The sequence below is a fragment of the Hyla sarda genome, chromosome 8 (assembly GCF_029499605.1).
Source record: "Hyla sarda isolate aHylSar1 chromosome 8, aHylSar1.hap1, whole genome shotgun sequence".
In the NCBI taxonomy this organism is placed as follows: Eukaryota; Metazoa; Chordata; class Amphibia; order Anura; family Hylidae; genus Hyla; species Hyla sarda.
The window spans coordinates 37333891-37358720 of record NC_079196.1 but is presented as its reverse complement, the minus strand read 5'-3'; the positions used below and the strand labels follow the sequence as shown (position 1 = coordinate 37358720).

The window sequence follows — 24830 nt, the reverse complement described above, 5'->3', positions numbered from 1 at the left end:
GCTATGGCCTGTGATGGCATGTCATACAAGATTTAGTGCAGCAATGCAAGGAATGCATGGAATCTAATGCAATACTTGACGGGGCTGTCCAAATTTAGAAATAAGAGTCACAGCGCCACTCTTGATCTGGTACTGCAGCTCTCACCCATATCCACAAATGGGACAGAGAGTTTACTATAGAAGCATACTAGAATGGCTCTTTAACCCCTAAAGGACATCTGCAGCAAAATACAACATCTCTCCTATCCACAGGATGGGGGATAAGTGTTTGATCATGGGGGGGGGGGGTTCGACAGCTGGGACTCCCCGCGATCTCCTGCACAGGGCCACTGCTCTGCCACAGCTCTTCCGTGCAGGAAGCGTGCCGGACACAGTGTGACGTCGCGTCAGACACGCCTCCTCCATGTATCTCTATGGGAAAGGCGCCTCCCCACCTCTCCCAAAGAACTGTATTGGGAGGGGGAGTACCGTCGACCTCAGAGAGGCCAACACTACGTGCATTAGTTGCTCACATAGAGCGGCAATGCGGGGCCCCTTTTGGGGATCAGTTGTATTTTGCTACAGATGTCCTTTAAGGACCAGGCCAATTTTCATCTTTGTTTTCTCCTCCTCCCCTATTAAAATCCATAACTTTTATTTTTTCATCTACAGACCCATATGAGGGCTTGTTTTTTGTGCAACAAATTGTACTTTGTAGGTTTCTTTGTGGGTTTTTAATTCCCTACAATTTTTTTCCACAGTATTTACTAAGCTTTTCCTACATTTTGCACTTTTAACAAACAGGTGAGTATTCCAGCTCACCTTCCCTTGTGTATGGTGCACGGACCGGTGCCCGGCAAGGCATCCAATGTCAAAGGAAGAATGTATGGAGGGTCCAGCACTTCGTTGCAAGCAGCTTTATTGAAGCTTGTTTCATGTCTGACTGATTGTCGTTTTTATGGTGTGATGTATCTTCAATAAAGCAGCTTGCAACGAAATTTTGCACTTTTCTCTACATTTTGCTTTTTTTACACATGCTCTGACCTGTAGGGTTTTCCTCAGCAAAAATCCACCACATTTTCTGTGGAAACCTTAGTAAATATGTATGGTTTTTGTGAAAATGTCAGGAACACGCCCCTTTTCTGTCTCCACGCCCCCCTTTCCTGACAGACACGCCTCTTTTTCTGGTTTTCTCAGTAAAATGGAGAATTGGTCAAGTTTTTCATTTCTGGCGCAGATAAAATTCTGGCGAAGACAGAATTTGTGGTGCAATGTGCCAGATTCTGGCGCACAACCCGATAAAACATGTCAGGTTTACAATAGTTAATCAGGGCCATTATCTTTATTCTATAGGTCAATGCGATTAAAATGATATCCAATTTATAGTTTTTCTATTATTTTCCTACTTTGAAAAAATGCTAACTTTTTTTAACAAAATTCAAATGCATAAAATTGTCTAATTAATCCAATAATTTTTCCGTATACAGGGAAGTATACGTGCTTATTTTTTGCGCTGTGATCTGTAGTTTTTATTGTTACCATTTCTACATCTGTATTTTTGGTGTTTGATATTTCTTTTTTACATTAACACCGTTTACCGTGCAGGAAAATAAACATTATATTTTAATAGTTTGGACATTTACACACGCGGTGATACCAAATATGGTAATTTTTTATTTATTTTTTACAATGGGAAAATAAGGGTAATTTCATTTTTTATTAGGGGAGTGCGTTGTATATAATTTTAGAAACTTTTTTTTCATTCTCTTTTATACACTTTTTAAGTCCCCAAAGGGGATATGCAATCATTAGATTGCATTTACTGTATAATGCTATGCCTATGGCATAGCGCTATACAGTGTGATCGACAATCCACTGATCTAGCCTGGCTATTTTAGCTCACTTTTTACTTTCACTTTAGATGCCGTGATCGGTATAGATCATAGCGTCTAAAGGGTTACTGACTTGCAGCGGTGGGATCGCCGCTGCCTGTCATCGACAGTGAGTGTCCGGCTACTGCTGTCTGGGCATGCTGGGAGTTGTAGTTTTGCAACAGCTGGAGGCACTCTGGTTGGGAAACACTTGGGATAAAAGATAACTTTTAATCTTGGCATAACCTCTTTAAAGGGGTAGTCCAGTGGTGAAAAAATTATCCCCTATCCTAAGGATAGGGGATAAGTTTGACATCGCGGGGGTCCAACCACTGGGGCCCCCTGTGATCTCTATGTACGGGGCCAGGCTCTCCGGCCAGATAGCGGGTGTCGACCTCCGCACGAAGCGGTGGACGACACGCCCCCTCAATACATCTCTATGGCAGAGCCGGAGATTGCCGAAACCAGAGTTTCGTCTATGCCATAGAATTGTATTGAGGGGGCGTGTCGGCCGCCGCTTCGTGCGGAGGTCGACACGCCCCCTTCCCGCGGGCTGTCGTGCTCCGTACAGGAGATCGCAGGGGGCCCCAGTGGTCGGACCCCCGCGATCTCAAACTTATCCCCTATCCTTAGGATAGGGGATAAGTTGTTCACCACTGGGTTCACCACTGGACTACTCCTTTAAGGTAGGTGCAGGTTGCACAGTGGCCCTTTCCCCTACAAAACTGGACATACAGAGGGTACTACTCAGGTATGTATGTCAAAAACATCTTCTGCGGAAATGCAGATTCTGGCCTCTGCAGAAAAAAATTGACATGTCAATTCTTTCTGCGGAATCCGCTCAGAAATGCGCTGCTGTCTATGGAGACGAGCTTCTACGAGCGGTCCTAGTGGCGACACATTCTGCCAATCCCTGCTGACTGCCCGACAATTTTCCGGGCAGACATTCCGCCATGTGACCATAGCCTCATAGGAATCACATGTTTCCTCTTTATGTTATATTTCTGTGAGTGCCCTTTATAGCTATGAACAAGATTTTGAGTCTATACTACATACTGCATTATATGGTCTTTGCTATTATTATTATTATCTTCTCCTCTTTAATTCATCTTCAAGCCCAGTTAACCAACTCATTTGATTCCTAATTTGGATATTCAGCTTGACAGATAACACCGCTCCCAGCACAAGGACTAATTCTTTGGGGTTTAATAGCACTTGTGCCCCTGCAGTGTTCCTCGTATCACTGAAGCAACATTAGCATTAGGCTCCTCATGGCAATCCGAAGATTCTAGGATCTGTCTGCAGACGCTGGATCATTAGGAACTTCTCTTCCACAACAAATTCCAGAAATGGTGTCATATTTAGGTCTATAACGATCAACACTATTCTATTATTAAACATTATTATTCTTATTCTTATTATTAAGTGTTTGTATGAAGAAGAAAAAGATTCCCACTCGGCCAACAGCGCCACCCCTGTGTATATATTCACAAAGGGAGACAGCGCTCCTGGTGTGATACCGTAAGACAATCGAGTAAAACTAAAGCAATATTGCTCACCGATGTTGGTTGTACTGCGACCAAGTACAACAATGGTGTAGGCATAAAACCCTGGACGGGCGAGACTCGGCAGCCGCTCCTGGCAACACGAAGTGAAGCAAAGACAGATCCCTCCAAGGACAGCACAGGATAGAGCTGGCGCACAAGGCTTCAAAGGTAAAAACTGATTTATTTTACCCGGCATGCAACGCGTTTCGCTGGATAACCAGCTTCATCAGGCATCGCCTGATAAAGCTGATTATCCAACAAAACGCGTTGCATGCCGGGTAAAATAAATCAGTTTTTACCTTTGAAGCCTTGTGCGCCAGCTCTATTCTGTGCTGTCCTTGGAGGGATCTGTCTTTACTTCACCCCTGTGTATAGGCTTTATCTGGTACTGCAGCTCATCCTTATGTAAACCCAGATGATTAATACCGGGCAGCAATACCTTTTTCTTTTGTTCCTTCCAGTTCAGTTCTTTAGCCATAATGTCTACAATTCGGGGTAAAGCTTCTTCTGCAGCTTGTACGTTTAGGAACGCAAGGCGCGTGCGCCGTGAAATGATGTCCACAGCCGTGCAGGCGTATTCCCTCAAAGCGTATTTTACCTATGACGGCAAAAGCGAAATACACAATTATTATTGTTGTTCTTAGCTAGAGGAAGCAATGATAGAAGCTTTAAAATATACTGTGAAATTCGTGTACATTTATAAAGACGAATTTATAAAGACGACATTTATAAAGACATCTGGTCCAAATAATAGGCAAGATCAAAGTCAAAGTAAAAATCTACAGAATATATATGACTGGATAGAAAGAGGGGGCTCGACCTGTCACCCCAGCTACATCAACTTTTTTTTTTTTCCAATAAAAAGTGATTTTATTTAGCAAAACTGTTACAAAATGCTTATAAAGTAGTTTTGCAATGGCAGAAATATAGTTAAAGAGTAGCTCCCACCATCCATTTTATTTCTGTCCCTGCCTATTGCACACCTATCCCTAACCCCCTCCCTGCCTTTAAATTTTTTTTTTTTACTATCTGAGAAATGCCTTTTTTTCTACCTGGTAATGGGCTCACTTACCAGGCAGACTTCCCCAGCAGGCACAACATCACTGATGCCTGTTGGGGGGGTCGACTTCCGCCCTTAGCTCATCTATACAGGGTGCCTCCAGCTGTTTCACCACTACAACTTCCAGCTTGCTTGACATCTATTGGCTGTCAAGGCATGCTGGGAGTTGTAGTGGTGAAACAACTGGAAGCAGCTCTACCCCGAACCACGCTCTTGGAACCCCCCTCCGAACCCCGCTCTCATGTGAGGCCAGGGAGCCAATGCGCGCATCCTCTGTTCTCTGTACTCGCTCCTGTCTGTCTGTCTAATTGACAGGCAGGGAGCGAGCACAGGCTGACTGAATTAGGACCAATTGGCCAGCCAGCATCGGTCCTAATTCACTAGTGACGTCATGTCAGGCTGCAGCCGGCCACTAGGAGGGAGACCCCTAGTGGCCGGTTTTTAAATGTAAATTACACAATTTTAATGATAAAAAAAAATTCTGAAAGTATATTAGAGATATGTTGTATTACATAAGTGCTACAACATATCAAACAAAAAGTTTGGTGACAGTGCCCATTTATGGTAACAAACTGCACAGGAAGGGACATTAAAAAACAAAAACAAAACAAACATCAGAATTGCTTTTTTTGGCCCCCACCCCTTCTCAAATAATAAAAAATAATATATATTGTATTTGCAGCCACAATGGTTTTTCTTAAAAATTTGACACATTCCATTAAAAAAACAAACAAAAAAACTAAAACTGAAACATCAATAGAAAAATATGTTACAAAAAAACTAAACTTTTTTTTTTGTAAATCAAATGTGATATTACTGTATTTTACTAAATACACACTTAATAAAAAAACAAAGCCTATACATACATTTACACATTTGGTATTGCCGTAGTCAGATGAACTATAGCGTAAAGGTAACACAACTCCTCACAAAACAAACTCTCATACTCCTACTTCTTAAACCAATAGATAAAAAATTTCAGGAAAAAAGTGGCTTTCTAAATGCAGAGACACAAAAATGAAACAGTTCCTTAGGTTATGCTTACACAGTTTACCCTGCGGATAGGGAATACAGTTTTCAGTAATTGTTTAGGATGAGACTTCTCCTTTAATAGTCCCCTGTAGGGACTTATAAAATGTAAAACAAAAAGTAAAGAAAAGATATAAAAAAATATGCTGATGTGCTGCCCATCTGTTTGTTTTTGTTTGGTTCAATAAAATACTTTAAATATGAAAAAAAAAATATATATATAAGCCCCTCCCTCAATAAAAATTTTTAATAAAAAATGTTACACATATTAGGTATTGCTGAGCGCAAAAATATCCAAACTATTAAATTCCAATGTTATTGATCCTGTACAGTGAATAGTGTAAACATACAAAAATAAAGGCCAAAATTTATGGTCACATCACAATCCAGAAATTTTTTTATAAAAAGTGATCAAAAAGTCAGATAATTGCAAAAATGGTAACAATAACAATTACAGATCAGGGAAAAATAAAAATAAAAAATTAGAAAAATAAAAAAGTGGTCAGAATAAGGAGATTTTAGGCATAGTTATTTCGTACAAAAGTGATTTTTTTTTTTTTTAAGTGTAGCACAGTAACAGACAAACATGTAAACATGGGTATCATTTAAATCACAGTGACCCACAGAATGAAGAGAACATGTCAGCTTTACATTAAGTGCACTGTGTAAAATTGAAACCCCCCAAACATTTGCAAAATTTTGGATTTTCTTTTAAAGGAGAACTGTAGCGCAATATAACTTATCCGAAGGATAGGGGATAAGTTATAGATGGCGGGGGGTCCGACTGCTGAGGCCCCCCACGATCTCCTGTACAGGGCTGCGGCAGTCTGCAGGAAGTGCAGTGTTGTTCCCAGCAGGAAGCCGGGAAGACACGCCCCCTCCATGTATTTCTATGGGATACATGGAAGAGGTGTGTCGGCTGCTGCGTCATGTGGGGACGGAACGCCTCCTTCCTGCAGAATGCCGCTGCCCCGTACAGGAGATTGCGGGGGGCTCTAGTGGTTGACCCCCCCCCCCGGGATCTATAACTTATTCTCTATCCTTTTATAGGGAATAAGTTATATTGCACTACAGTTCTCCTTTAAATTTCCTCCAACAAATAATATTTTTTTGGGTTGCGCCGTACATTTTATGGTTATATGAAAGGTGTCATCACAAAGTACAATTGGTACAAGCCCTCATACGACTGCCTGTTTTCTCAAATGGGCTGGGCCCTTAACCTGTTAAGGATGGCGGGCGTATCCATACGCCCCCGTTTTAAAGTTCTTAAGGACTGAGGGCATATGGATACGCCCGTGGGAATTCGTGTCCCCGCCGCTAGCCGTTTGGCGACCGGATCGGGATGCCTGCTGAAATCATTCAGCAGTGCACCCCGGCACATCGCCCAGGGGGGTCCTGAGACCCCCCCCGCCCCCATGTTGGCGATCGGAGAAAATCGCATGTCAATTCAGACATGCGATTTTCTCCAATTCCAGGCTGATCGGGTCTCTGGTGACCCGATCACCCGGAAAAATAGGGATGATCGGAGTTGTCAGTGACAGCCCCAATCATCCTAAGGGATAGGAGTGAGGTTGCAGTGCTGCGATCTCCTCCTATCCCCTGCCATTAGTCAGAACTGAGTTCTGACCAATGGCAGCGCAGGACAGGGGGTTGCCATGGAAACCCCCCGTTCTGCCCACCCCTGGATGTCGGGCAGAACTGGGGCAGAAGATGGAGGCCTTTACCTGAGCACCAGATGCGTGGGGCCCTGCGATCATCGCAGACATCCAGCAGAGATCACGGCTCAGGTAGGGAATCGAGGGGGGGGGGGGGGGTGAAATGAAAGTGAAATGAATGTGATCTTTACTGTGGCAACCACTAGGAAGGCCGGACGGCAACTCCCAGCATGCCCAGACAGCCAAAGGCTGTCTGGACATGCTGGAAGTTGTAGTTTTGCAACATCTGCAGGGTCACAGTTTGGTGATCACTGTTACAGTGGTGCCCAAACGGTAGCCCTCCAGATGTTGCCAAACTACAACTCTCAGCATGCCTAGACCGCCCAGGCATGCTGGGAGTTGTAGTTCTGTAACATCTGTCCCTTCAGATTTTGCAATTTTCATGACATTTTTGAAAATTGCTGCTCTACTTTGAAGCCCTCTAATTTTTTCGAAAAGTAAAAATATGTCCATTTTATGATGCCAACATAAAGCGGACATATTGTATTTGTGAAGAAAAATAAAATTTATTTGGAATATCCATTTTCCTTACAAGTAGAAAGCTTCAAAGTTAGAAAAATGCAAAATTTTCAAAATTTTATGAAATTTTGGGATTTTTCACCAAGAAAGGATGCAAGTAACGCCGAAAATTTACCACCAAAATAAAGTAGAATATGTCACAAAAAAACTATCTCAGAATCAGAATATTCTGTAAAAGTGTTTTAGAGTTATTAACGCTTAAAGTGACGGTGGTCAGAATTGCGAAAAAGGGCTCAGTCCTTAAGGTGAAAAAGGGCTCAGTCCTTAAGGGGTTAAAGGGGTACTCCACTGGCCAGCATGTCGAACTAAATGTTCCGAATGCTATTTTCGCACTGTGGGGGTCGGCCACGCCTCTCATGGAGTCATGGCCACTCCCCTCATTGCAAGTCTATGGGAGAGGGCGTCACACCCCCTCCCACTGACTTGCATTGAGGGTGTGTGGCCATGACGTCATGAGGGGCACAGCCGCCCCTCGCATCACAAAAACAGCAGAGTACCAGTGGAGTACCCCCTTTAAAGGGTTAAATAATTGACAAATAATAAAATAATAATAATTATAAAAATAAATAAATAAATAACAAATACTTACACAACAAATAACTACACAATAATTACATAACAAATTCACAACCAATAATTACACGATTTCTCATTAAAATATTGACAAATAATTAAAGGACAAATAATTGTTTACAAACACAGGACAGGAAACAGGGAAACAAATCTCATTTTTCACAGCAGCCAATCAGATTCTAGTTGTGATTTACTACTAAAATCCGTAACGGTTGCCAAGGATGACACCTTTGTGTTTTCTTTATGCTACCTCACGCCATCCCCCCCGCACTCTGTATAAACTGAAGAAAAGATCTTAAAAATGTTAGTAAGGTCACTCACCGTGAAAAAAGTCTCCTCTAATGAAATGCATGACAGTGGCAGACATGCCAACATGACCCATTTCAGGGAGAAAACATTTTTCTGGTGTGACATTTCCCAATTACTTTGCGACTGAATTAACGTGGATTCGACTAATGAAGTGAAGTAGATAAATACATTTTATATGACCTAATTAACTGATCCCAGTGAAGGAATATGTGGGAAATAGTCATCCAGACAAATGTCTCCCTCATGAAATGGTCATATTGTCATGTCTCCGGCGAGGAAAATTAATGCACGCCAAAATATTCAAGATTCAAATCAGATAAACAGCTGAAAGACCAGGCCACAGAACCTTAAAGGGACCAGTCAGCAATAAGGCTTTTTTAGGACTGGTGTTTAGGGTAGAGAGACAACTGATATAATAGGAACGTATTGTATAACTTCCTGTAATAACAAACAAAGCCTATGATGAAGTCTGACCCCGCACCGCAGTCACGTTAATACTACCTTACATTTGGACCCTTTCTATGTATTTGATAGATTAGGAAGTAGCAAGTACCCATGACTACAGGATCAGACAACACAGGATTTGTTGGTACTCTGTAAACATTGAGTCGCACAGATCTGCAATGGAGCTGTGTACACACAATAATAGAGCATTAAAGGGGTTGTCCAGCAAAAGAAACAGTCAAAAGTATAAAAAAAAAAGACTTACTAATATAATGTTATTAGCCATAGTGCAGAGACCTTCCATTTCTGCTGTGTTTTTCCCTTGTAAGCTGTAACGTCACGTTACAGGCTCTTAAAGCAGTCTATTCCATCTCTCCTGTCAGCATGGGACCAGACCAGTGATGTAAAGAGGAAAGCTGGCAGTACTGCTTATTATATTGATGATGCCCAGTCCTGACAAACTATTGTGACTGAGAATGGCTTCCTGCTGCCCTATGTAATGAGTTGGGGAGGAGTCAGACAGCTATGAGAGTCTGTGACGTGATGTCACAGCTAAAAAGGGAGAGAGCACAGCTGATATGGAAGATCTCTGAACTATTTTTTAAACAAGGATATTAGCTATAGTGTAGAGATCTTTCATATCAGCTGTGTTCTTTCACTTGTAAGCTGTGACGTCCCGTCACAGGCTCTCAAAGCAGTCTGCTCCATCCCCCCTCCCCTCCTGTTAGTATAGGACCAGGCTTAAAGAGTCCCAGCAAAAACTAACTTATCCCCAATCCCCAGGATAGGGGATAAGTAGTTGATCATGGGGGGTCCGACCGTTGGCACCCCGCAATCTCCAGAACGGGACCCCTGCTGTCAATGAGGAGCGCATGTTGCAGACAGCACGCGTTCCATTCATTTCTATGACCTGAGTACAGCACTCGGGCATCATCAGCGTTCCCATAGAAATTAATGTAGTGCGTGCCGCCTACCGGTAGATGACAGGCGCTCCTCACTGAGAGAGTTGGGGTCTTGTTCCAGAGATCGTGTGGGGTCCCGCGATCAGCTATTTATCACCTTTGCTGTGATAAGGGGATGAGTTAGTATTTGCTGGAGTTCACCTTTAACTTCTTTTTGCAATGTTACAAACAAAAATATTATATTTATATTTTTACTTGTATAGTGTTATTCGGGCATATGGGTTACCCAAGTGTTTCCCAACCAGTTGTTGCATAACTACAACACCTAGCATGCGTGGACAGCTTTTTCTTATTTATTATGTGAATATTTCTTTTTTTATTTGTATTTCATCTTTTGACAAGGATATTTGATGATTTTTTTGGAGTGCACTACTATAATTTTACTAGCCATACTGCAGAGATCTTCCATATCAGCTGCGTTCCTTCCCTTGTAGGCTATGTTCACATGGTGGAACTTCAGGAATTCCGCCGGGGAAATTCTGCATAATTTAAAGACCTGTCTTTAAATTTTGCGGCATTGCGGGCGGAATCCCATTCGATTCAATAGTGCTTGAACTTTTTGCACCGCAATTCCAGCAGAATTGGTGCGGAAGTGCAGATATTCCACCGTTTGCACATTGCTTTGAGAGCCTGTGATGTGACGTCACAGCTTACAGCTGTCTGATCCATCCCCCCTCCCCTCCTGGCAGCACGGGACCGAACTTAACTTATTTTTTGCGGTGTTACAAATAAAAATACAAAAGAGTTACTCCAGTGTTTCCCAACCAGTGGGGGAGGGGGGGACAAAGCAAACAGCTGTAACCTGTGATGTCACATCACCCATTTTTTTTTACCTACAAGGGTGCCTTGAGCTGTTGCAAAACTACAACTCCCAGCATGTCCAGACAGTCGTTGGCTGTCCGGGCATGCTGAGTGTTGTGGTTTTGCAACAGCTCAAGGCACTCTGGTAGGAAAAAAATGGGTTAGCCATATGCAAGAATAACACTATACATAAAAAAATATAAATATAATATGTAATATATATATTTTATTATCTATTTATTTTTTAACAAGGATATTGAATGAATTTTTTTGCAGAGCACTTTAAACATTTCACTTCTACAAACCTCAGCTTCGATGTACGGAAATTCTGAAACCAATCTCTTCCCAACAATCGGCCATCTCTTTCCAGTGACCTTAGCCAATTTGGCTACCTCGAAAGCCTTGTCACCATAGGTGGCAGCCAGGTGCTGGGCAACCTGCAGGAGAGAATCAACAATTCACTGAGCATCTTACTCCTCAGCCTCCCCTCCTTCTGCTCCTTGGAGCACAGCAGGAAAAAAAATAAAAAATAAAAAAAAAGCACGCTACTTATGTCAGATTCCCCGAGCTTTTATCAAACAGACTGAAGAGGGTATTAAATCTTGATTGTGTGGGAGGAAACGACTTGTGTTGTGAACGCTTAGGCCAGCACTTATACTACTATATGCATGTATCAATGTAACTGTGACTAATGACGCGTCAACTACTTTTTGCAACTGTGATCACATTTAACGAATGTATTGTTGGAATTAGATGTCACGGAGATGGGACTGTCATGAAAATCACAAAGAAAGAAAGAAAGAAAAAAAAAACACAGAAGGGAATGCTAATTTCTGTACGCGCGCTCCGTGGAAGAGTCGGCGTTTGTCAAACAATTAAAACATTTCATACCTTTGGAAGATTAACACTGGCACAAAATTAGATGCAGATGAATTGTTCCGCTGCCTTGGCAATACAATGTGTTCAGAAAGTTTTCAGTTCATGTCATTTTTTATTTTTTTTTACATTTTGTTATGTTGAGGCCTTGTGCATCCCCACCCCATCATTCTGCACTCAATACCCCATGATGAGAATGTGAAAACGGAATTTAAGTAATTTTTGCAAATTAATTAAAGAGAAAACTACAATTGGGCATGTATATGAGTATTCCGACCCTTTGCTATGACTGGAGGTTTATCTCTGTCTCCTCCCATTTCTCTTCATCATTTCTGAGATGTTTCTACCCTCTGATTGGAGTCACATGGGGTACCAAAAGATTCTACTGCACTGAAAGTTTCCAAAAGCACAGAGGCTTCCATAATTCTTAAATAGAAGAAGTTTGGAACAAACAGGACCAACCTAAAGTTTGGAACGACCTAAAGATGGACGCCCCTACCAAACTAAGTAATTGGGGGAGAAAGGCCACATAAAAGCCTATGTGGAGGTTGCAAAAAAAAGCACCCAAAGAACTCACAGACTGTGAGAAAAAAAGATTTTCTGGTCTGATGGAACCAAAATGTTACTTTCTGTTATTAATTCAAAGCGCCATATGTGAAAGAAACCAGGCACTGCCCATCACCTGCCCAATACCATCTCTACAGTGATCATGGTGGGGGCAGCATCATGTCTGGAGGAAACCAGGCACTGACCATAACCTGCCCAATACCATCCCTACAGTGATCATGGTGGGGGCTGCATCATGTCTGGGGGAAACCAGGCACTGCCCATCACCTGCCCAATACCATCCCTACAGTGATCACGGTGGGGACAGCATCATGTCTGGAGGAAACCAGGCACTGCCTATCACCCGCCCAATATCATCCCTACAGTGATCATGGTGGGGGCAGCATCATGTCTGGAGGAAACCAGGCACTGCCCATCACCCGCCCAATACCATCCCTACAGTGATCATGGTGGGGGCAGCATCATGTCTGGAGGAAACCAGGCACTGCCCATCACCTGCCCAATACCATCCCTACAGTGATCATGGTGGGGGCAGCATCATGTCTGGAGGAAACCAGGCACTGCCCATCACCCGCCCAATACCATCCCTACAGTGATCATGGTGGGGGCAGCATCATGTCTGGGGGAAGCCAGGCACTGCCCATCACCTGCCCAATACCATCCCTATAGTGATCATGGTGGGGGCAGGATCATGTCTGGAGGAAACCAGGCACTGCCCAATAACTGCCCAATACCCTTCCTACAGTGAAGTATGGTGGGGGCAGCATCATGTCTGGAGGAAACCAGGCACTGCCCATCACCTGCCCAATACCATCCCTACAGTGATCATGGTGGGGGCAGGATCATGTCTGGAGGAAACCAGGCACTGCCCAATAACTGCCCAATACCCTTCCTACAGTGAAGTATGGTGGGGGCAGCATCATGTCTGGAGGAAACCAGGCACTGCCCATCACCTACCCAATACCATCCCTACAGTGAAGTATGGTGAGGGGAGGACTTTTTTTTGTCAAGAGCCTTTAAAAAGTTGCTTCATTTTTCACTTGAGATGGACAGTGGTAATAATAACAACAAACATGGTTGTAAAGGTGGACATTTCTTTAAGGTAGTGTTACCCTGTAGTGTTCATGCAAATATAAGCCAACATGTCTTTGCTTAAGGCTTATACTAATGCACCCTTTTATCTTGCTGGGTAGCATTAGGGTTTCACCTGTGAGGCCTGCTACAAATGAACCAACCAGGGGTGGGGCTTGTAGTTTGTCTACTCCCTCCCATTGTATGTGTGCTTAGATTCATACTGGAGGTGACTGAGGAGCAATCTGCAAGTCAGGCCTATGGCTGCCGTATATCGGTTCCTGGTTTTATTTATCTGGCCAGGTAGGTTAGTTGATAGGACCCGCATCACTTGAGAAACCTTGGCGTGGTATGCGGGCTCAAGTGTGTCCTTCATATAAGGATATACTGGCTAATGTCTCAATTTTACATCAGTTTTGAGGTATAGCTAATGTCATTGTTTACATTAACCACAGCAGTGAAACCACATTGTGATCCATAGGTGCGGGTCCTCCACTCCAACGTAGGTGCACAACTGCACTTGGGGTTGGGCACCTTGTATCAACCTTGGATCACATCAATTTCTGTGATTGTGTAGTGTTACCCTTTAACCTCTTGTGGACCTGTTGTGCAAGTGACATCATTAACATTTTTTGAATGCACAGATCTTCATGAGATAGAACTTCACATGTGATCAAATAAAAGACAATTTACCTCACTTTCCAATCCATAGTCCTGGACGAGACGAATGTAAAGTGTGGGACTCCAGTCTTTCCCACCTTCAAGGAAGAGCCCAACAGTTTTGCAGGGCCCAGCATTCAGGTTATGTGCTCTAATGGCGGCATCCAACGTGTCCTCGGCCATAGAGCGGTATGTCGTCCACTTTCCACCTAATGGAATATAACGGAGAGATTGACGCATACATCCACTCATGGTTCAGGCAGCAGGATTTACGCTTAAATTTTCGTGCAGCTGCCCGAGTCTGAGACTTGTGCAAGACTATGGAAATTCAATCTATGGATTTTGCAGAAGTACCATGCGAGTCTATGGGACTTCCACAAAATCCTATATTGGATGCCTGTAGTCTTACACAAGTATCCGACTTAGATGGCTTGGGACGTGGAAAATTAAGCATATATCCCTCCACCAGAGCCATAACTGCATGAACACTTAGGCTATGTTCACAGGTCAGAATGTCTGCATGGAAAATCTCTGTACGGACATTCTTTAGACTGTGGACGCCAGCATAATATGCCTGCGCTAGGACCGCTCAGGAATACACTGCCTCATAGACGACAATGCATTCCGTGCGGACATTTCCATTCTTTCTGCGGACACCAGAATTTTAATTTCCTCACCAGATTTTTCCGCCACAGAAATTCTGCTATATGCACAGCGCAGCCGAATCCCATTGAATTCAATAGGACTCTGCTGCAACGGAATGTCCGTGTGGAATTCCAATAAGGAATACTGCCGTATGAACATAGCCTTGAAGGCTTCCATGGTTATCTACTGATAGTACATGCAGAGCAGAATTCTTATGTTAAAGGGGTATTCTCATGGAAAACTATTTTATATATATATATATATATATATATATATATATATATATATATATATATATAAAAAATCAACTGGTGCCCGAACGTTAAAGAGATTTGTAAATTATTTCTATTAAAATATCTTAATCCTTCCAGTACGTATCAGCTGCTGTATACTACAGAGGAGGTCCTCTTTATTTAAAATTTATTTTCTGTCTGACCACATTGCTCTCTGCTGACACATCTGTCCATGTCAGGAACTGTCCAGAGCAGGAACAAATCACCATAGCAAACCTCTCTTGCTCTGGACAGTTCCTGACATGGACAGAGGTGTCAGCAGAGAGCACTGTGGTCAGACAGAAAAGAAATTCAAAAAGAAAAGAACTTCCTCTGTAGTATACAGCAGCTAATAAGTACTGGAAGGATTAAGATTTTTAAACAGATGTAATTTACAAATCTGTTTAACTTTCTGGCATCAGTTGATTTAAAAAAAAAAAATTCCACTGGAGTATCCCTTTAATGGGATACATACTGGAGTACCCCTTTAATGGGATACATACTGTATTATTAGACAATGAATCCCTAATCCATGGCTCAATGGCTGTCTGTTAGATCACCGCCCACTCATTCCTGTCTGACAAACATTTCTGTAGTTTTCTGCATCCCGTCTCCCCCCACCCACAAAAAAAGAATGTACGAGGAACATTTAGAAAGTTTCAGCACTTTTTTAAGTCTATTTTAAAACAAATTGCATGACTTTTCTACATAGGCAACTTCCTTTGCGAAGTCACATGTCAACCTAAGACATGACCAATTAATAACTCCAAGCACCTTCAGGCTATGTTCACACAGCAGAATGTACAGCCAGAAATTCCCCAGACAGCGGGTGCTGGCAGAACATGCCGGTGCTAGGACCGCTCAGAAATTCTCCATAGACAGCAATGCATTGATGAGCAGATTCTGCAAAAAGAATTGACATGTCCGGTTGGAAAATCCACCGTGTGAACCAGGCCTCACAATTTCCAATGAAAATATGAAAACTTTATGAATGCCCATCGTATAAACTTGAATGGAACCAACAAAAGCCACAACATGCCCCTATAAAAAGAAGCCCTAAATTTGCTACATTAGCAGAGACATAGAAAGCTTATAACATTTAAAGTGGTGAAAAAAAATTATATATACAATATATATATATATATATATATATATATATATATATATATATATATATAGGGGAATAGGCAAATCAGCTCATTAAATCACCTTTTCAGGCGATGTTCCCTGGTATCAGCTTAGCTCCAGTTACGGAATATAAAAAGCTAATCGGGATTAATGCCAAACCAGAACTCTCTCTCCGTCCTTCTGGAGAGAGAGTTCTGGTTTGGCATTAATCCCGATTAGCTTTTTAGATTCCGTAACTGGAGCTAATCTGATACCAGGGAACATCGTGTGAAAAGGTGATGTAATGAGCTGATTTGCATATTCCCCTACCCAGAATACCTGCGGAGTGCTTAGTGGCCCTTGAAAGCTCCGTCAAACCAGGAGTGGTGAACTCGCCCTGAGTTAAATACTCATCCCGTTTTATTTTATATATATATATATATATATATATATATATATATATATATATATAGACATTGTGTTTCCCCCCCCCCCCCCCCCCTCGACCTGCCTTTTTTGGATGCAGTTTTTGTGTTTTTTTTTCTCCCCAAAAAAATTGTGTGTTTTAATCTTGGTGTGTTTTTAAAAATTTTTTTTTTTCTTTGGCGTTTTATTCACCATGTTTTTATCATTTGATTCATTTAATCATGTGATTCATTCATCATGTGACTCAAAAATTTTTATTGAAGAATTAGAAAGGGGGGGGGGGGAATGGAACGTCCCCAAAAATGCGGGGGGTCTACGGGGGGAAAAAAAACGCCAAGATACCCCCACAAAAAAGCCATAGTCTCGATTTTTTTAAAATTCCAATGAAGAGTGAACAAACGCCAAGTAGCTAAATTCACATAAAAACGACTCTACGCTTGTGATATACTTTGTACGGGTTGAGCAGTAGCCTGATGTATACCATAGTGAAGTGTTTCCCAACCAGGGAGCCTCTAGCTGTTGCAAAACTACAACTCCCAGCATGCCCGGACAGCCAAAGGCTGTCCGGGCATGCTGGGAGTTGTAGTTTTGCAACAGCTGGAGGCACATTGATTGGGAAAAGCTGAAAACCTGCCATAGTGTAATATGGCCAGATCCACTGATTTCAAAGGGCCTAACATAGTCTAATAGTGACTACATTGGTACATTTGGGAGCAATAAGTATATGGGCATACCAATGTTGGGGCATAACAAAGCCTGAAGTCAAGGGCTTTAAAGGGGTACTCCGGTGGAAAACTTAAAAAAAAATAAAAAAAAATCTACTGGTGCCAGAAAAATAAACAGATTTGTAAATTATATGAAGAGAAAATATATAACCAATCCTTCTAGGATTTTACCCCAAAGGGTACACAATGAATTCAAAAATAATATAGAGAAACTTAAATTGATACACATTTTATTAAACATATATAAAATAGTTGATGAAATTGGATAAAATTATTCTAATCCTGGCACAGATATATATAGGTGAATATTCCACTGGGCCCTAGTGGTATTGATCACCTAAAGTGGGAAGACTTTGTTCTAACAATCATATATAATAGAAAAATTAGTAAAAAATTGATTAATAAAAAATTAGTAAAAATTATAGAAAAATATATACCGGTCTGAAAAAGATATTAAGTCCTTCTCTGGTGCAGCTGATATATTATCTTAGCGATGAATAGATGGACCAGTAGTGTATCCACTATGCAGTTGATTTTATCAGTCTATTGACTAGTACAGGCTTACTGGTCTGTATTGAATACTGCTGTCACAATGTATCTCACCCGCTCCTGGCGCTTGATGTTGTCTCCGTCCACCATACGCCGGCTGCGCTGTCACTTGTGCAGAGTTTTACTTATGCAGGGGTACGTTTGGCACAACGTCCCCAGTGGCCTCCATGTTGCTCCTTTGATGGTATTGTAGGGCGGGCGCAGCGCTGGCGTCCCTCGTGGTGGATGATGATGGAGAGTGGCGTTTTCTCAGGACGGGTGGAAGATGGATCTTTCCCAGCAGATTCAGGTTAGTAAGAAATCGTGGTGTGAGTCCAGATCGGACTGCAGCTGCAGTGATTGATGCTTCCAATATGTAGCAAGTCTCTGTGCCAGGTTCACACCATCGATATGTAACAAGGTGCGGAAATTTAACCTAGACGCGTTTCAGGGTTCTTTTGCTAAATCGCATGACCCTTTCTTCAGTAGGAGAAATACAAAATATATTCAGAGAAAACACCACTCTCCATCATCATCCACCACGAGGGACGCCAGCGCTGCGCCCGCCCTGCAATACCATCACAGGAGCAACATGGAGGCCACTGGGGACGTTGTGCCAAACGTACCCCTGCATAAGTAAAACTCTGCACAAGTGACAGCGCAGCCGGCGTATGGTGGACGGAGACAACATCAAGCGCCAGGAGCGGGTGAGATACATTGTGACAGCAGTATCCAATACAGACCAGTAAGCCTGTACTAGTCAATAGACTGATAAAATCAACTGCATAGTGGATACACTACTGGTCCATCTATTCATCGCTAAGATAATATATCAGCTGCACCAGAGAAGGACTTAATATCTTTTTCAGACCGATATATATTTTTCTATAATTTTTACTAATTTTTTATTAATCAATTTTTTACTAATTTTTCTATTATATATGATTGTTAGAACAAAGTCTTCCCACTTTAGGTGATCAATACCACTAGAGCCCAGTGGAATATTCACCAATATATATCTGTGCCAGGATTAGAATAATTTTATCCAATTTCATCAACTATTTTATATATGTTTAATAAAATGTATATCAATTGAAATTTCTCTATATTATTTTTGAATTCATTGTGTACCCTTTGGGGTAAAATCCTAGAAGGATCGGTTATATATTTTCTCTTCATATTATTTATTCCCGGCCGTTGGGGTTTCGGCATATAACCAACTATATCCTCGGATTGTAGATCTGTGAGCTGCACACATTTTTTCCTTTTTACAGATTTGTAAATTACTTCTATTAAAAAATCTTAATCCTTCCAGTACTTATTAGCTGCTGAATACTACAGAGGAAATTTTTTTCTTTTTGGAACACAGAGCTCTCTGCTGATTCACGAGCACAGTGCTCTCTGCTGACACCTCTGTCCATTTTAGGAACTGCCCAGAGTAGGAAAAAATCCCCATAGCAAACATATGCTGCCCTGGACAGTTCCTAAAATGGATAGAGATGTCAGCAGAGAGCTCTGTGCTCGGGATGTCAGCAGAGAGCTCTGTGTTCCAAAAAGAAAAGAATTTCCTCTGTAGTATTCAGCAGCTAATAAGTACTGGAAGGATTAAGATTTTTTAATAGAAGTCATTTACAAATCTGTTATAGTTTCTGGCACCAGTTGATTAAAAATAAAAAAGTTTGCCACTGGAGTACCCCTGGCAGGTGATGTCTTTTTTGGGATGGGGGACTCACAAATGAAATACAGATATTTACTAGAAAATACTATTCACTCACTATAGTAAATATGATAACAATCCAATTTGTATTTGTAAAAGGACTGTGTTACCTGCTATTGTGACAAGGCCGGTCCCACTAACGTCAACAACATGATTGCGGGATATGGACTGGGTGTCTGTAGAGTTGGGATTTGTCACCAGTGGACGTATACCGCTCCACGCCGCGAGTACATCACCCCTCCGGACTGTCAACAAAAACAGATACATTAACATTTTGAGTGATGCATTTATATGACCGTATAAATACACTGCAAAAAAACAAACAAAAAAAAAAACAAAGGTTTTAGTTCAAGTCAGTGCATCCTTTTAACCTTTATTCCAATCTAATAATATTCTGGACACAGAACTGATAAGTGTTAATGGGTTCAGTACTCCACATGCCTAGCTTGTAATACACTTTCCTTTGCAAATTCTTAAAAGTATGCAATAAAGTAGGGATGTCCCGATACTATTTTTTTTTTTTTAAATCCGAGTACCGATACTTTTTTTTTTTTTTTTTTTAGTACCCATCAATACCAATTACCAATACTTTTGTTTAAAAGGGGTACTCCGGTGGAAAACTTTTTATTTTAAAATTAACTGGTGCCAGAAAGTTAAACAGATATGTAAATTACTTATATAAAAAAAAAAAAATCTTAATCCTTCCAGTACTTATTAGCTGCTCAATACTACAGAGGAAATTATTTTCTTTTTGGAACACAGAGCTCTCTGCTGACATCCCGAGCACAGTGCTCTCTGCTGACATCTCTGTCCATTTTAAGAACTGTCCAGAGTAGGAGAAAATCCCCATAGAACATATGCTGCTCTGGGCAGTTCTTAAAATAGACAGAGATGTCAGCAGAGAGCACTGTGCTTGTGATGTCAGCAGAGAGCACTGTGCTCGTGATGTCAGCAGAAAGCATTGTATTCCAAAAAGAAAATAATTTCCTCGGAAGTATTCAGCAGCTAATAATTCCTGGTAGTATTAACATTTTTTAATAGAAATAGTTTACCAATCTATTTAACTTTCTGGCACCAGTTGATAAAAAATAAAAATAAAAAAATAAGTTTTCCACCGGAGTACCCCTTTAAGTTTATGCAACAGCAGAGGAGGCTCTAGTCTTTGAAAAGCCATAGGCAAAGGTTGAACATGAGGCCCTGAGTGACAGACATCATTTATGCCCCAAGTAGTTAGGTAGGAAGTCCCCCTTATTAGGTAGAAGCCCCCAGTAGATACGTAGGTAGTGAATCCCCCTACAGTATTAGGTAGAAGTCTCTAGTAGATAGGTAGGTAGGGAATCCACCCTATTAGGTAGAAGTCCTGAGTAGATAGGTAGGTGGGAATGCCCCCTATTAGGTAGAAGTGGCAGCACTGGTCCTAGTATGATCAAGTAGGCAAAGTCCTGATCAATTATTAACAATACATTTATTAAAAGAGACTGGGGTGTAGCTATAGGGGGTTCAGAGATAGCAGTCGCACCAGGGTCCTGGTGCCTAAGGGGGCCCCAAAGCACATCTGCCCCTTAAGAGACCAGTATTATAATTTGCACATGGGAACCTGTTGCAGATTCTGCATTGTGGCCCAAAAGCTACAAGTTCTGCCTCTGAACAGAGACAACGCGTTTCTGGCCTGGAATAGGCCCTTTGTCAGGCAGAGTGCAAGGTGAACAGACTTTGCCTCTCTATGGAGAAAACATCTATCATGTATCCTATGGATACATCCTTAGTTTCTATGGAGATCCTCCTTTGAATACATATGTGACCGTACAAAATAGAAAACATTAGAGAACCATACACAGATTTCTGGTCGCCATGGCAGTCAGATTAAAAAACATTTATAGGGCAGATTTTTGAAAACTGAAAGCAACCAAATCACAACTCTTTACATTTTTAAAGAGCACAATACGAATTAAAAGCGGAGCTGTAATTGGTTGCTTTGGGAAACAAAGACAGTTTTTCTTTTAGACAGTTTCATAGATCTCACCCATTGTTTTACTGGGAAAAAATGACACATTTATCAAACCCTTGTGTAATAGGAGAGCAGAGCTGTTGCCCATAGCAACCAGATTCAAGTTTTATTTATTTTTTAAAAAGCTTCAAAAAATTATAAAAGCAACAGCTCCACTCTTCTGTAAGGCTGCATTCACACCACGTTTTGGACATACGGTTGTCGGATCCGGCGGGGGGAGGGGCAAACCGGGCGCTCCCGTACCCCAGCCGAATCAGCCCGTGACTCCATTTACTTTAATGAGCCGACCGGAGTCAAACGGTGACCCCGGTCGGCTCAGTTTTGACCCATTTGCGGTTTTGTGACAGGACCCAAAACCGTAGTATACCGCATATGGGTCAAAACTGAGCCGACCGGAGTCACCGTTTGACTCCGGCCGGCTCATTAAAGTAAATGGAGTCACGGGCTGATTCGGCTGGGGTACGGGAGCGCCTGGTTTGCCTCTCCCCCCGCCGGATCCGACAACCGTATGTACAAAACGTGGTGTGAATGCAGCCTTACACAAGGGTTTATATTGCAAAGTTCTGGTGTTTTTTTATACTTAATTTTTAAACAACTTTATTTATAAAATGTAACAGAAATCCTTCAATACAAGTTCAGTTTCTTTCCCTCATGTCTAATCTTTTGTTACATTTTTTGCTAAGTAAATACATCTTCAATCCATCTAAAAATCTTAACGTCATCCGTACAATTAGAAAATTAAAGCTAAAGACATCCATGTAACATATAAAATATTTCCGGCCTGAGGCAGGATGTGATATTTTTTGTACTATTGGAAATAAATTAGGCAGGAAACGTGTCTCCCCCGATATAGTAAGATATCCTATATTGTGAAGGTAACTGGAGGCAAATAAGAAGTTCACAGGAGGATTGCCTGGTGTATCTGCCGCTACCGATTATCCCTGACACAGTATGACTCTGACCCTTACGCTTGACCACATGGATCAGCTGGGCGATAGGGTTTACCTACATTGCCAGGGATATTAGACTCAGTATCCGAGTCTATGATATACAGATAGAATATAATCCTTATCAGAGATAAAAGAGTCAAAAATGAAAGACAAAGTAAAAAATCATAAGTCTTAGGCCATGTTCACACCAAGAAAATTGACGGTTTTTATCTTTTGACACTTTTATGGACACATTTTCTCCTTAATAACAGAGTGGTGTAGACCCCCACAGGAAGCGGCATGCAACGGAGAGAGTTTTAGCTACTTATTTAAAGAATTTTAATTTGGGCGGGGGTAAATTAAAGGGGTACTCCGGTGTTCCAGTGTTCTGAACATTTGGTCCAGAACGCTTGGAGCTGGAGGTCGTGACGTCACGGCCACACCCCCTCACAACGTCACACCACACCCTCTTTATTCATGCCTATCAGCCGACAAGCCCCTCCCATAGACCTGAATAGAGGGGGCGTGGCATGACGTCACAAGCGTGCGAGGCGGTGACATCACGACCACTGCCGCAGGAGCACGGCGTTTGGTGCTGCGGGAGATCGCGGGGGGCCCCAGTAGCCTCACAATCAGACATCTTATCCGCTATCATTTCCAGATGTCTAGCAGTGGAGTACCCCTTTGAATTGACTGCACCAAAAAATCTCTGAAAAATTTGTGCCAAAAAACCTGCCGAAATCACTTGTACCTTTTTAATGTGTTTTTAGAAACGTACTACTGAGAAAAAAAATAAATAAAAAGATGTGGCCCGACTGTAAGGGGCATGGCCTTTTTCCACGTGTAAGGGTCTATTCACATGGCAGAATATCCGCTCGTGGAATTCTGCCTCAAATTAAAGCGCATCGAGTTCTATGGGATTCCGCACTCCCATTCACACTTCTGAATTTCCGCTTGTGGAATTTCACTAGCAGAATTCCGCAAGTGGAAATTCAGAAGTGTGAATGGGAGTGCGGAATCCCATAGAAGTCTATGGGCTTTAATTTGAGGCAGAATTCCGCAAGCAGAAATTCCTCCGTGTGAATAGACCCTAAGGCTAGGTTCAGACTATGGAATCTCCAGACGGAAAATTTCCATCTAGAGATTCTGAGTGCTGCCAGCGCCGACTGATTCAGGATCGCACGGACATTGCAGTCCCCAATAGAAAGTGTTTTGCACTGCCATTCTTCAGGCGGAAATTTTAAAGCATATTTTCCGTTCACAAATTCCGCTTTAAAAATTCCGAAGTATGATTTGGTGAACGGAAAACCCATTCACTAGCATAATACATTTTAGTAAGCAGAATTTCTGACTGCAATTTCAAAGCGGAATTGCAGGCAGAAATTCTGTAGTCTGAACCTAGCCAAACAGCTGTCACGCCCCCTCCCATAGGCTTGCATTGAGGGGTGGAGCGTGACGTCACACGCCGCCTGCCCCGTGGTTGCCGGTAATCAGACCTGGAGCAAAAATGCTCCGGGGGCTGATTTTAACTGGGGTGCAAGATCACGGAGGTCCCCAGTGACGAGACCCCTGCGATCAGGCATCTTATCCCCTATCCTTTGGATAGGGGATAAGATGTCTAAGCGCCGGAGTACCCCTTTAATAAATTACTCAGTTTGGAGGTAAGTAGAAAGCCAAGCCCACATTTCACATAAATAGCTGAAAGTGACGAAATTTTGGCGCATGTTTGGCGCACAATTTTAATAAATACATTTTAATTGAAATACATTTTTAACCACAACTTCTATATAACTGTCTGCGATACGGAAACACTTCCATCTTGATACCATATTTTTCGCCGTATAAGACGCACTTTTTCTTGGGGGGAAAAAGTCGGTGCGTCTTATATGGCGAATACACCCCTATCGCGGCGGTCCCTTCGGCCATCAACGGACAGGACATCACCGATCGCGGTGATGCTCTGTATTAACCCTTCAGACGCGGCGATCAAAGCTGACCGCCGCGTCTGAAGGGAAAGTGACACTAACCCGGCTGCTCAGTCGGGCTGTTCGGGACCGCCACGATTTCACCGCAGCGGTCCCGAACAGCCCGACTGAATAGCCGGGTTAGTGCTTACAGGACACCGGGAGGGACCTTACCTGCCTCCTCGGTGTCTTCTCCGTTCAGGGATCCCCTGTATGGCCGGCGCTCTCCTTCCTCGTCATCACGTCGTCGCGTATGAGCGTCGGCGTGCGTAACGACGTGATGGCGGCGACGGAGAGCGAGGATATCCGGCCGGCAGCAGAGACGTTCCGAAGTGACGGGGACACGGTGACAGCAATGGAGCGACATCCAGGGCAGCGGTGATGGGTCCGGAGCGGCAGGGACACGCGAGTATTACCTCCTATGCAGTGGTCTTCAATCTGCGGACCTCCCGATGTTGCAAAACTACAACTTCCAGCATGCCCGGACAGCCAACGGCTGTCCGGGCATGCTGGGAGTTGTAGTTTT

At 42.5% G+C, this 24830-nt stretch overlaps 1 protein-coding gene across 5 annotated transcripts in view; it reads right to left on the bottom strand.

The window, feature by feature from the left end:
- The window catches only part of GPD2 (glycerol-3-phosphate dehydrogenase 2), a 302607-nt gene that overhangs the window by 134357 nt on the left and 143420 nt on the right, over positions 1-24830 (bottom strand). For all 5 annotated transcript variants that reach the window (XR_008847310.1, XM_056536600.1, XM_056536602.1 and 2 more), the window contains exons 10-13: positions 19514-19648; positions 14017-14192; positions 11115-11246; positions 3837-3995 (exon numbers count right to left, since the gene is read on the bottom strand). Coding sequence is in view for 4 of the 5 variants with exons in the window: in XM_056536600.1 (XP_056392575.1) it covers positions 3837-3995; positions 11115-11246; positions 14017-14192; positions 19514-19648 (602 nt within the window). In the remaining variant the exon portion in view is untranslated. The remainder of the gene's footprint in view (positions 1-3836; positions 3996-11114; positions 11247-14016; positions 14193-19513; positions 19649-24830) is intronic.